This window comes from Lutra lutra, chromosome 13 (genome assembly GCF_902655055.1).
Source record: "Lutra lutra chromosome 13, mLutLut1.2, whole genome shotgun sequence".
Lineage (NCBI taxonomy): Eukaryota > Metazoa > Chordata > Mammalia > Carnivora > Mustelidae > Lutra > Lutra lutra.
This window is the reverse complement of record NC_062290.1, coordinates 63,400,270-63,414,252: the sequence shown is the minus strand read 5'-3', so window position 1 is coordinate 63,414,252 and position 13,983 is coordinate 63,400,270. Positions and strand designations below refer to the sequence as shown.

At 38.1% G+C, this 13,983-nt stretch overlaps 1 protein-coding gene across 2 annotated transcripts in view; it reads right to left on the bottom strand.

The window, feature by feature from the left end:
- Positions 1-999: 999 nt before the first annotated feature.
- Positions 1,000-13,983, bottom strand: part of TGFBR1 (transforming growth factor beta receptor 1) — a 56,687-nt gene continuing 43,703 nt past the window's right edge. For both annotated transcript variants that reach the window (XM_047700172.1, XM_047700173.1), the window contains exons 7-9: positions 11,990-12,114; positions 10,835-10,965; positions 1,000-5,511 (exon numbers count right to left, since the gene is read on the bottom strand). In XM_047700172.1, the coding sequence (XP_047556128.1) occupies positions 5,386-5,511; positions 10,835-10,965; positions 11,990-12,114 (382 nt within the window). In that variant the 3' untranslated portion in view covers positions 1,000-5,385. The remainder of the gene's footprint in view (positions 5,512-10,834; positions 10,966-11,989; positions 12,115-13,983) is intronic.

Genomic DNA, 13,983 nt, shown 5'->3' with positions numbered 1-13,983 from the left:
TTTCTACTCATCTTTCAGAATAGCCCCATTGTTTTGTAAATCCTCAACTGTAAAACGAACAAACAGTGCAGAGTTGCAAGATATGTCTGTGAGACCACATATGTAGAAACATTTTTTCTAAATTAGAAGAAGCCAGTATGAAACTGGTTCTGCTGTTTCTCTACATCTGTTTTTTAAAAATAATTTCACTTTTTTCCATGTTTCGACAAAAGCTCTACATGCTGGTGATGTGTCTTCTTTACTATGGAGAAGGAAAAAGAAAATCCCTAAATCCAGTCTTTGAACTGAAGTGACAGTCTGTAATGCAAGAGCAACAAGCCAGTCGGCAAAACCCCTCCCAGCAGTTAGTCAAGAGTTTGGGGGCCACATCTCCTCATCCACTCTCTGCTCCGTTTTCTCATGAGCCAAGTACCCACTCCCCGCATACTGTTTAAATCTACTTTAAAAAGGGGGGTGGGGGAGCGCCCGAGTGGCTCAGTGGGTTAAAGCCTCTGCCTTCAGCTCAGGTCATGATCCCAGGGTCCTGGGATCGAGCCCCGCATCAGGCTCTCTGCTCAGCAGGGAGCCTGCTTCCTCCTCTCTCTCTGCCTGCTTGTGAGCTCCATCTGTCAAATAAATAAATAAAATCTTAAAAAAAAAAAAAAAAGGAAAGGCTATTTTTACAAATTATGCCAATTCTCACAGATCCTTAAATTAGGAAAAGATGAGAACCCTCTAAATTTCCTTTGAAAACTACTGCAAAACTTTTGAGAATCAAAATACTTTCACTTTAACACAACCTTAGCAAATTTGCTGAGCAAGAGACAACGTAGTTCACAGGGAGGCAGGTCCCATCCTGCACACTGACAGGTCAGCACCCCTGCGTATGTGGGAAGCAGCTACCACGCCCATGGAGGCACCTTGGGGCTGGGGCACTTCTCAACCATGTAACCTGTACTGGGGAATAATCCAAAAGTTCTAATGTCTATCTGCAGCAACTACATTTCATAACAGCATGGCTCGGTCCAATATACACACTTTATTTTAAATTATGCCACTAGTACTTGGGGAAAAAAAGTCATTTATTTGCACTGCTTCCATTTTTCTACTGTAGTGTTAGGAATTGACATAAGCATCGCTCTTCTACTTCCGATTTACAACTCATTCAGAAGATTACTACAAATACAATATACAACTTTAAAAACTTCTGGGGAACTGCAGTTTTTGTTTTTCTTTCCTCTTTACAGGTTTCTCAAAATCATTCAATTTAAATGAAAATTTATATGGATATTTTCTGTACACATCTGAAAGGGCAGAAATCTCACTGATAAAGCCAAAAGAATTTTGCACAAATACAATAAAATACAGAGAACAAAACCTATAGAAGATGTTATTTGGGGTACAAATATAAACAATACAGTACCATTTGAGTAATTTAGCAACATAACACTCATACTTTATAGAAATAAAACTGCAAACCTGGAGAATGCTCTGACAAATATTAAACATTATATATACAATGAGGTAAATGTACCTTGGTCTCTTGAGAGGTAATTTAAGTTTAAAGCAATTGACACTTTGAAGCATCTCCTTGACACATAAAGAAATACCGAACACCCCATTCCATTGGCACAATGTGAAAAAGGGATATCAAAACACGGTTCATGATATTCAATTCACAAATCTTGTCAAAATATAAAAACAAATTCAATTAAGTTCTTTTCTTTGAGCTTTAAGAAACAGGCTGAATGTTATTAAACACATTCTTGAAAGTCTACAGTTACAAATAAGATTGCATAATGGTGCCGACAAGTTTAAGAGTACGGACAATCCTCAGAAGGTCTTAGAATTTCAGCACTCCTAGAGAGAGGGCCTGTGGGTAGTCCAGCATTCCAAAGCAGACACAAGGAGCTACAGATGACACGTCCAGACCCATTCTTTAGGATCTCAAAAATATCTGAACTGGCATTTCCTGCCATGCTGTAACAGAACCATTATTTGGAATCTCCATCATTTGGAGCCAGAACACTGCCACAGTCAAGAAACAAAAAGAAACAGCTGAATTACAATCACTCTTTCAGTGCAAGGATAAAAATAAATGTTGACAGGACATGTCCAACAGGATACTGATTTTGTTCTGCATTTTAGTTGGCACTATGCCATCTTGTTTTAGAAAATATTCTATACGGGACAGCTCTCAGATGTAGAGGGGGAACTGAAGGGAGCTCACGTGTGAGCTGCAGAATGGCCAAGTGGCCACTTTGTAATAAGAACTACAGTGTGCAATTGCTGACGTCACTAACCATGTCACTGTGCGCGGACTCGAGGCCCTTCTTGAGCTCTTTCACTACAGCAGAACTACAGGCTCCTCTCTTCTGACGGCGCCCTGTGCCCCTGCTTCAGGCACAATGAACTCCTGCCGCCGTAACTGCTACCTTGCTGCCTTCCACTGCTCGGCCATAGCCGAAGTCACAAAGCAGCCAGCAGGGTTATCATCCGCCCCATCTCCAAACTTAGAGAACCCTCCCAGCAACATCCAGTGACTCAAGGAAATGGAAGCATGTCCCACAGCTATTCAAAAGGCTGCTGAGGGGAGATGGCTGGGGTGGTGGCAAGGCAATCTGTCTCTGAGTCAGGGGCCAGCAGGAAGGCAGGTTGAGAGAAATGTAAGCTGAAGTTAGGAAGGAAGGACCAGGGATACCCGTGCCCCATGGGGTCTTACCCCCCTCATCCCCGTTCCTCAGGGGCACTGACGAAATGGATGTGGACAGGTAATTGGTCTTAAGGTATATTTTAAACCAAGTTTAATTTTGAAAGGTGAGCATGTGAAGATGGGCAGTATAAACAAGGCTTGTGTATCTAAATGACAAAATTAATACTCTAGTCAAACGTATCTGCAGTTACAGCCATAGTAATCATGATCTATTTCATTTTTAAGTGACTTTCATTTTCAATAATAATTAATCAGGGTTTATCAAACTGTCATTACCCATAAAAGGAATTTGCTGCAGTAATTTGTAAACTGAATTTAGAACTAAACTCCAACTTTTAAAAAAATTCCCTGACTCACCAAAAGTACATTTTATCCACGTAGGCAAGAAGAGTATAATTACAACTGAATCTTTGATTTAATAAAGAATATCTTCAGTAAAAGTTGATTACCTTATATGAGAGTGAGAAATCATGTATCTCAATTTTAGATCAGACAAGAACTTTTGGTATGTTCTCAAAATTATATAAAAATAGTTTTAGCATTGGTCCCCTGGATTTCATAAAGCAGATCTGGCAGGCTTAGAAATGGGGAAAAAAAAAAAAAGTACCTAATCACAGAGCTAGAGATTAAATAGGAAATAAAACATAATAATAAAACAAACCCCTCAAACTCATTCATTTGCTTTGACAAAATCATGGTAACTACAGAAAAAAACTCAAATTTGGAGTCAAAATATTAACCTCTAAGCACATTTTCCCCATGATGTTTTTAAACACATGAAACTGACACTAAATTCCTATGCATATGTCATTCATTCTAAAATTACTTTGGCTTTAAGACCAAATAGTCTTTCAAATTTATTCTATGTTTAAGAGATAAGACATAATCAGAATGCAGCTCAGTCAGTGTAAATGGCCACTATCTCTTACTGACCAAATACTATAAAGGTAATTCTGACCCTTTCATTTGGAAATTGGTAGCACTATGAAGTCAATGTCTTGCCTCATTGCTATGATAGTTTTTCTCCCATCAGAATAAGATCACAGTGATAAAGAGAACTCTGAAAACTGTAAAAGCCCTAAGACTTTAAGCACTGGAAGTAAAAACCAGTTATTATAAGCTAGTTTCAACTTACTGTGAAGACCATGACGAGTTGGCTTTAAACATTGAATTTGACTGAAAACATGTGTTAAATGGAGAACCTATACCCAGAATGTTCTTTAGCTACCACTATCCCAAATGTTAAGGGTGCACTAAACTTATTACCTAACCATGTAAATAAGCAGTTGCAGTATCTGCACACAGAAGGAAAGACTGAATTAGAAGCTGCCTTCCTCAAAGTGTAGTGAGACCTCAGAACCACGCTAACTCTAACCTTAGTTTCAAAGACAGAAAGTCCACTGAACACTGACTCCTACATAACAAATGTGACTCTCTTGCACACCTGTTATCTACTCAAATGATTAACTACCTTTACCTTCCTAGAAAAAAGGCCTGTTATTTAACATTAACCATACCCTAATTTTAAATGTAACTCATTTCTTAAAAAAATAACACTGTCTTTGATCAGATAAAGGAAAAAAATGGCTTACAGAATGCCACACAACTTTTCACAAGCAGCTAGACAAATTTTCCCTGTTAGAAAAATCAGTCTGTATGCTACAAGTTTTAAATTATTAGAGTACTATAAGCATCTACAGTGCCACTTGTTTTTTTTAAGGTATACTTACAGACAACGCAATTTAGATGCAAAAACTTGATGTGAGAATATTCAAAAATGACCATGATAACATTTACCAATTAATGCCACTTCATTTCTTTAGTGGTTTAAGCACATTTTGGTAGGAGAAAGGCATTTTCAAAATGGAATACCAAATGACACACTAAAAAAAAAACCTTCCAAAAAACAAAACAGAAAATGTCTGGGTTACCCAGATAAATAAACTTTTTGAATTAAAATACTACAGCTTTTAAGACACACAGACTGTAAGCAATTCTACTCATTTCCATTAGAAAGACACAGAAGCGGCACTTACTGGTATAGTACAATCCCATTTTGAAGGCATGTGATGTTCTGAACATGTGAAAGAACAGTGATAGTATACAAAATACAACTGCATAAATTATGTTCCTCACTACTATATGAGGTCATTTTTAGACTCAAGATAAGAGTTTTATAAGTGTTAGTTTTAAGATCCTGAAAATTATAGAACAGTACATTCAAAGTCTGAATCAAGGAAACTCTTTAGTGGTTCAGAATCCTCTGAGAATGTACTAACCAGGAATAAATCACTTTCTTTAAAAATAAGAAATGTTTCGTATAACTCAACAATCCAGCTCCTTTACCCTTAAAGATGATCTTCAGCACAGCAGAGTTAACCTAAAGTTAAGACCAGCAATCATCTTTAAAAAAACAAAAAACAAAAAACAAAAACCCAAGTTTTGTGTTAATAAAAAATAAAGGTAGACTACACAACATTTTGTAACTGTTCTGGGAAAGAAGTGTTCATAGTGCACAGAAAGGACCCTGGGTCCAAAGAAATCCTGGGGAGTTTCCGTTGACCTTATTACACTGTTGCAAAAGGAAGCAATATCCTTCTATTCCCTCTCAGTGAGGTAGAACAATTGACCTCCCAAATTAAAACCCAGGAGCAGATCCGAAGGAAAAGTAGAGTTCAGGCAAAGCCGCAGAACTACATTTTGATGCCTTCCTGTTGACTGAGTTGTGACAGTGTTTTCTTAATACGCAAAGCCGTAAGCCTTGCTGCTCCATTGGCATACCAACATTCTCTCATAATTTTAGCCATTACTCTCAAGGCCTGCAAAAAAATAGAAGAAAAATAATTAACGAGTGCCAACGAGTGCTTTCCATTCATCTGAATAAGATCCTTACTCTGTACATCTTATTTCCAAGTATTATATGTTCAATTTTTTTGTTTTGTTATATTTCCGCATTATTTGTAATAGCAAATGAATAGAAATGACTTCCAATTTCCATCAGAGGGGTACTGGTGTCAGTAGCTGGAAAGCAGATGGATGAGGGCTAACCTACTTAGCAGACATGAAAAAGCTGAATCCTAACCCAGAACTGTCAAGGCAAAAAAGGAACCTGACTCACAGAAACTTCCCTAGAATCAAGGAATTAACTGCATTGAGTTCCTCGGATGTGAAATTCAAGCTAAAAACAGGAGGATCAATCAGCTAAAAGAGCTGGAACCCAGGTACTTGCCCCTCCCCAAGCTTCACATAGTTGGATGACTGCCCCACTCCGACCCCAGCAAAAGATTAGAGGTTGTATCGGAGAGGTAAAACAGATTTCTGACTTGGGGAACGTGGGGGCAAAGTTCCATACTGACAGCTCACTAAATGACAAGACCATAGGTTTTCTCCCCAAAACACGGGCAGCAACTTGTAGATACTTCTCCAGGCAAGAGACTGAAAGAGTCTTATTTGGGAAATGTGAGCCCAAGAGGAAAGACCTGAAGAAACCAACACATCAGTGACTCCCAATCACTGACAGAAGTAACCCAGTTAGGTCACCCTAAAGGTCACAGTGCATAAGGTCCGTTCCCATGCACAAAGTTTCCATCAGCTTCCAGCATCCTGTCCTTACACATGAGGAGAACAGGAGTTTGATCAGACATCGGAGAAAGCAGTATGAATACAGAAGCTGATACAAAGAGACCAAAGTAACTTGGTCAAAACAGTTGTACAGAGAAGAATATATCAACAAATTATTATTAATATCCTCAAAGAGATAAAGAAAATACTCAGAGTCATCACTGACAGTTTTTTGCTTCTTGTTTGACTTTGGACAAATGTGACAGAAGAATTGGAAAATAAACCTGATTTTAAAAAAAGATAAAAGTTGATAAACCTCTCAGAAATTTTAGGAAAAAACCTATGGATAAGAGGGAAAAGATAAGAAAATTAGAAGGCCTCTTCAAGGGGCTAACATTCAAAACTAGAGTGCAAGAAAGAGAATGGAGGAAAACAGAAAGGAACAAATCAAAGAAATACTTCTTTGTACTTCTAGGGACACTTCCTATTGGTTTCCATATAAAAACAACAAAAAGCCCATCACATACATATACTTATTCCACATAATTATACATTTATGGGGAGCCTACCATTTATCAGATACCATCTTTGGTACTGTGGATACAAAAAAGAACAGACAAAATATCCCTACCCTCGTAAAGCTCACGTTCTAGGGAGCCAAAGCATCTCATTAATAAGTGAGATACACGGACAGTCAGTGGTAAGTGTTAAGGAGAAACATCATTTAGGGAAGGAGATAAAATATGCCAGGGAAAGAAAGTGATATTTTAAATGGGTATAATGTCTACTAACAAGGTAACATCTGAGCAGGGACTTAAAAGATGGGGGAAGTTGAATACACCAAGAGACAGGAAGTCACTGGGGTCCAGGAAGGAAGATTCAGTGTAACAGAAACAAAGGGAATCCCAGGACAAAAGGTGAGGGATATTCCAAGATGAAAAGTGCACAGCAGGCCTAGGGAGCTATAGTTCCTGACTGGAAAGGATCAAAAGGTTCTGGGAGATACTTCCTCAGTTATTCTATCGGTTTCATGTTCTTAATGTATTTCAACTATTGAGAGGTGATTTATAAACCACAGAAAAGTGAAAGACTGACTTACTGTAAAGTGAAATAGAAAACTAACCAAATAGAGAAAAAACAAAAATGACAGCAATAGCATTAATTCAGTACGCTGTGACAGTAACTGCAAATTGCATTTGTGCTCTTCATGTTTTCTGTTAACTTTTCCTCATGCTTAAAAAGAAATCTGTTTAAGCCTCTGCCTTCGGCTCAGGTCATGATCCCAGGGTCCTGGGATCAAGCCCCACATTGGGCTCTCTGCTCAGCAGAGAGCCTGCTTCCTCCTCTCTCTCTCTGCCTGCCTCTCTGCCTATTTGTGATCTGTCTGTCAAATAAATGAATTTAAAAAAAAAAAAGAAATCTGTTTAATAATGTGCTCTACTTATTTAATGAATGCATGAATACTTTGGGTTTGAACTCCATAATATCAAGATCAAATTTGTAAAAGACAAAATCTAGCCCAATTTCATTTGTTAAACATGCCAATTCTCTGACCACTCTAAGAAGGATTTTTATCTGGGCCTGGATACTTGATTTCATTGAAACTCTCTCAATGTCTTGACTATTGAGTCCTACATTAATTTAAGATGTAAAACCAACTACTTAAGTCACCAGCTTTTTATTCCTCTTAAGCTATAAAACTTCATATCTGGAGGAAAACGCTCTGCCTTGCTAGTATTATAATAGTGATGGCTAGCAATTGCAAAAGATTAAATAAAATTTGTCTAATGAATTCCTTCAATTTACAAGTACAAAAGCATTCCTAAAATTTTTGTTAAGAGCTGGGGTTGAGAATCTCAGGCACTGCTGGAAAGCATTTTCCCCACATTCCAGGTGAATGGTCACACAGGAAATCAGGTGAGTAAGATGTCAAATCATCGGAACCATCCTCTCAATCACCTTACCCAACTTCCTCCTTTTAAAAGGCACCTATAGGGTCTGGAAAACTGAAATGATTTGCCCAAAGTCAGACTCCGAAACGGTGGCCAGGCTAGTCTAGAATACAGTTTTCCTAATTTCCATCCAGCATCCATCCTATTGTTCTGGGCTGCCCTGATAAAAGGACGTATCCATTTAAAATGCAGGTGACTTCTATTTGCAGAAGACATGATACTATACATAGGAAACCCTAAAGACTCCACCAAAAAAACTACTGGAACTGTTAAATAAATTCAGTAAAGTCACAAGATACAAATCAATGTACAGAAATCTTGTTGCATTCCTATACACTAATAACGAAACAGTAAGAGTGAAATTAGGAAAACAATCCCAATTCACAATTGTACCCAAAACAACAAAATATCTAGGAATAAACTTAACCACAGAGGTAAAAGACCTATACTATAAAACACTGCTGAAAGAAGTTCAAGATGATGCAAAGAAATGCAAAGACATTCTATGCTCATGGGTTAGAAGAACAAATATTGTTAAAAATGTCTGTACTGCTCAAAGCAATCTACACATACAAAGCAATCCCTACCCAAAACACTAGCAGAATTTTTCATAGAACTAAAACAATCCTAAAATTTGTATGGAAATACAAAAAGAGCAGAACCAATCTTGGAAAAACAAAACAACAAAACTGGAGGTATCACAAATCCAGACTGTTCTATTACAAAGCTATAGTAATTAAAACAAGGTGATACCGGCATAAAAATAGACACAGAGATAAATGGTATAGAACAGAAAATCCAGAAATGAACCCAAGATTATACGGTCGTATCTTTAACAAAGGAAAAATGAATATACAATGGGAAAAAGTCTCTTCAACAAACGGTGTTGAGAAAACTGGTCAGTCACATGGAAGAGAGCAAAACCGGACCACTTTGTTAAACCACACACAAAAATAAACTCAAAATGGATTAAAGACCTAAATGTGAGACCTGAAAGCATAAAAATCCCAGAAGAGAACACAGGCAGTAATTTCTCTAACATCGGCTGCAGCAATATTTTTCTAGGTATGTCTCCTGAGGCAAGGAAAATAAAAGCAAAAGTAAACTACTGGGACTACATTAAAATAACAAGCTTCTGCACAGCAAAGGAAAAAAATCCACAAAACTAAAAGCAACCTACTGAATAGGAGAAGATTTTTTTTAATTAATTTATTTATTTTAGAGAGAGAGAAAAGAGTGGGGGAAGGGGCAGAGGGAGAAGGAGAGAGCGTCTTAGGCAGACTCCGTACTGAGGGTAAAGCTTGATGGGGGGCTCGATCTCACCACCCTGAGATCATGACCTGAGCCAAAACCAAGAGTCGGATGCTTAACTGAACTGCACCATCCAGGCACTCAGAGATGATACTTTTAAGTGACATATCGATAGAGGGTTAGTATCCAAAATATGTAAAGAACTGATACAACTCAATACCCAAAAAACCAAAAAATCCAATTAAAAAATGGGCAGAAGACACAAACAGACATTTCTTCAAAGAAAACATCTAGATGGCCAACAGACACGTAAAAAGATGCTCAACATCATGCATCATCAGGGAAATGCAAATCCAAGCCACAATGAGGTATCACCTCACGTCTGTCAGAATGGCTAAAATCGAAAACACAGAAACAACAAGTGTTGTCGAGGATGTGAAGAAAAAGGAACCCTCTTGTATTGTTGGTGGGAATGCAAACTGGTGCAGCCATTGTGGAAGACAGTATGGAGGCTCCTCAAAAAATTAAGAAGAGAAATAGCCTATGATCCAGGAATCACACTACTGGGTATTTACCCCCCCACCACCAAATACAAAAAACACTGAGGGTTACGTGTACCCTATGTTTGTTGCAGCATTATTTTATAATTGCCAAACTATGGAAGCAGCTGTGTCCATAGATAGATGAATGGATAAAGAAGATGTGGTATATATACAATGGAATATTTAAAAAGAATGAAACCTTACCATTGGCAACAACCTGCATGAAGCTAGAGGGTAAAATGCTAAGTGAAGTAAGTCTGAGAAAGACAAATACCATATGATCTCACTCACATGTGGAATTTAAGAAACAAAACAAATGAGCAAAGAAAAAAGTGAGAGAGAGAAAGAAAGACACAAACAAAGAAACAAACTCTTAACTACTGAGAACAAACTGATGATAACCAAAGGGGAGATACATTGGGGAATGGGTTAAATAGGTGATGGGAACTAAAGAGTGCACTTATTTAAAAAAAAAAAAAAAAAAGGCAAACTTAAATCCATCCATACTGGTAAGTGCATTTAATGTAACTGGATTGCACATTCCATGTAAAAGATAGATAAAATGAAAATGCAAGTGCTTTGTTTCACTGGTAGATTTAAATACTATTCTGATACACTGATGGTCACTACAAATGCTACACAGCCCTTTTGATGTCCTTGAGACTGAACCTGAAAACCAAATTATTCTGTTTTTCACCCACTGGTTTAACTGCCATGGGGACAAAAAAAGAAAAGAAAATTCTTGTGTCTATTTTCCTTAAAGTAAAGTACCAAATTTCCACACACCAACCAGAAGCAGTTTAGAAAATTGTGTAGTATCCAAAATAAATACTCACTTCACAACTCTGCCATCTGTTTGGAATATTTGGCCTTAACTTCTGTTCACAAACAACTTTTCTCATTTCTTCAACTGATGGATCAGAAGGTACGAGATCATAATAAGGCAGCTGGTAATCTTCATGAATTCCTATATTGGTTAAAAAAATTTTTTTGAAAAATTTACTCAGATAATGCTAGACTATTCTTTGTCTAGGAACACCCAAGAGTTCTATTTCAGGGTTTCATTAATTAATTAGTGAAGTGGAACAGGGCTTATAGCTTGCTCTGTCTCATTGACACCTGCCATCAACAGCCCATCTCTCTGAGTTGGTACTGGGTCCATACCCTGAAACTAAGTATCACTGTGGGATCAGCAAAGACTCTTTTAATGATGGTTAACCACGAGCTGTAATGACCTGATTATCTTTTCCCAAAGAACCCTCATGTGCAAGAAATGAGAGTTTTTATTCTGTGAGTGCTCAGCCTTGGTATAAGGATAGACACTTTACCATGGAGATGTAAATCCTACAAGCAAATCTGAGGTGTAAGTCCTTTAACTCTACTTGGATCTGTCCTCTTTGCTACAAAACAGAGACACACTCTCCCTCTTACTGCCACATAAACCTGAGTCCCTAATCTCAACCAAGCCTGGACCCCGCAAGGAGGAGAAACTATTGTTCAAGCAAATATCCAAAGTGCTCAATCTAAAATTTACTTAAAATAAACCTAGTTTAGAAAGTAGTGAAATGGCAATGTAACTATATTCTGTATATGTAACTTTCAGCTAAGAAATTAGACAAAATAACCACATTCTTGGCGGGGGAGGGGAGAGTAGAGGGGATGAATTTGACCCAGGTACATGCTAGAAACAGCCTCCTGGGTGGCCTCTCCATTCTAAATAACTATATTCCAAGATAACAAGGGCTTGGTTTCTGATGCTTCCCAAGATTCAAATGGAAAGAGTAAAAGAATATACAAGAAGTGTGTCATTGCATTTCCTCTTACTGCAGGTTTATCTCCTTTATTTTCTTTGGCACTCTCAGTGATCACCTGGTGAAAATAATTTTAGACTGTTGATGTGTATGATTTCATTCAGTAAAGGAAAAAAAAAAAGGCTCTCCTGGAACAGCCTCTGTTCATGACAAACTGTTGGGGGAAGGGGAGAAATTTACCACCAATGGAACATCGTCGAGCTATTTCCCAGAATACTAAGCCCATTGCATAGATGTCAGCACGTTTGAAGGATTCAAAGTGTTTCATATTTATGGAATCATCTAGAACTTCAGGGGCCATGTACCTAAAAAAGAAGTCAGCAATTTACTCCATGGAATGGTGGTCACATTACTCTTGAACGGTTTCATATATTTTCTTTTTCTCCTGAGAAATTTTTTTAAGATTTTTTTTTTTTTTTTTTTTTTTTTTTTTTTTTTTGACAGAGAGAGATCACAAGTAGATGGAGAGGCAGGCAGAGAGAGAGAGAGAGGGAAGCAGGCTTCCTGCTGAGCAGAGAGCCCGATGTGGGACTCGATCCCAGGACCCTGAGATCATGACCTGAGCCGAAGGCAGCAGCTTAACCCACTGAGCCACCCAGGTGCCCCCCCCCCTGAGAAATTTTTTTAAAAATCAGTATTAACTTTAAGACTTTTCTCCCCTTTCAGCATGGTTCTGCTACTTTTTAAAATGACTCATAACTCTTATGGAAATTTTCCCAAAGTTCATGAAGTACAAAGTGAAAAATCATTCCATTATAACCACCCAGTGTTAACACTTCGATCAATATTCACAAATATTATATAGCCAAGATCATATTAAACTCAAGAAAAATATTTAATATCCAAACTGATTTGAAAATTAATGATATAAACTAAATGTCATGAAAAGCTGAAATAGCAATTTGATGCTATCTAGCTATCTTATGATCTTAGTTTCCAATGGAAGATACATATGTGGGGCGCCTGGGCCGCTCAGTGGGTTAAGCGTCTGCCTTTGGCTCAGGTCATGATCTCAGGGTCCTGGGATCGAGCCCCGCATCGGGCTCCCTGCTCAGTGGGAAGCCTGCTTCTCTCTCTCCCCCTGCTTGTGTTCCCTCTCTCGCTGTCTCTGTTTCTCCGTCAAATAAGTAAATAAAATCTTCAACAAAACAAAACAAAACAAAAAAAAAGAAAGACACATATGTAACAATCATGACTATTATCAATGTCTTAACATACACCACCTACTTTGTCAAGTACTATGCAGGGACCACATAATTTAATCTAGAAGTCTTCTCACTAAAACAGGATGGAAGGCAGAATGAGGACATAATCCAGGGAACAAAATAACAGATAAAAAATGAATGCCAGTCCTCCTACTGATGCCACATTGTAGGGTTCTGAAGTTTTAAAAATGCTACTAAGGTTACAGATCAGGATTCCTGAAGACCTGCAGCAACCACTGTCCTGGACCCCTAAGTAAAGAGTTCTGAGAGTCCTTGTTGAATCCAGAAATCATAAATACAACTGAGATAGAATGAAGCTTGGCTCTACCTAAGGCCAAGGCAGTAAGGCAGTAACGTGAAGATACGCTGTGGCAACATGCTGTGACAATACACAGAGTAAGGCCTTTTGGGTCAGAAAAACCTAGGTTCAAATCTCAGCTCCTTAGGTTACCATCTGTATGAGGCTGACCCCATTACTTAATTTCCACGGGGCTGTTCTCTCATCTGTGAAATGAGGGCAATGACATCTACTTAGTCATGTTCCTTAGAAAACTCACGGATTCAACAAATGTTTACCGAGGATCTACTATGTATTAGGCACTATAATGGACTCTGGTAATACAAGTCTACTCTCAAGCAGCTTGCAATCCAGCAGAATACACAGACAGTAAATGGAGAGTTAGAATACGCTAAGTGCCTTAATGGTCCAGGTTCAGCCTGCTATGAGAGTCCTTGGTAAGGGCACCTCAGTCTAGAAAGGGTTTCCTCTGAGAAAGGGTGAGTCAAATCAGGGAAACAGCAGGGCAAAGTCTACTCTAAGATACAGTACATGCAGAAATTCTAAGGAAGAAAGAAAGGTGTATCTCCAGGAACCAAAAATCAGAAAATGGTTGGGCTAGCTATCATATAGCATTTGAAGAGATCATTAACTGAGATTATATATATAAATTATATATGACATATTAAAAT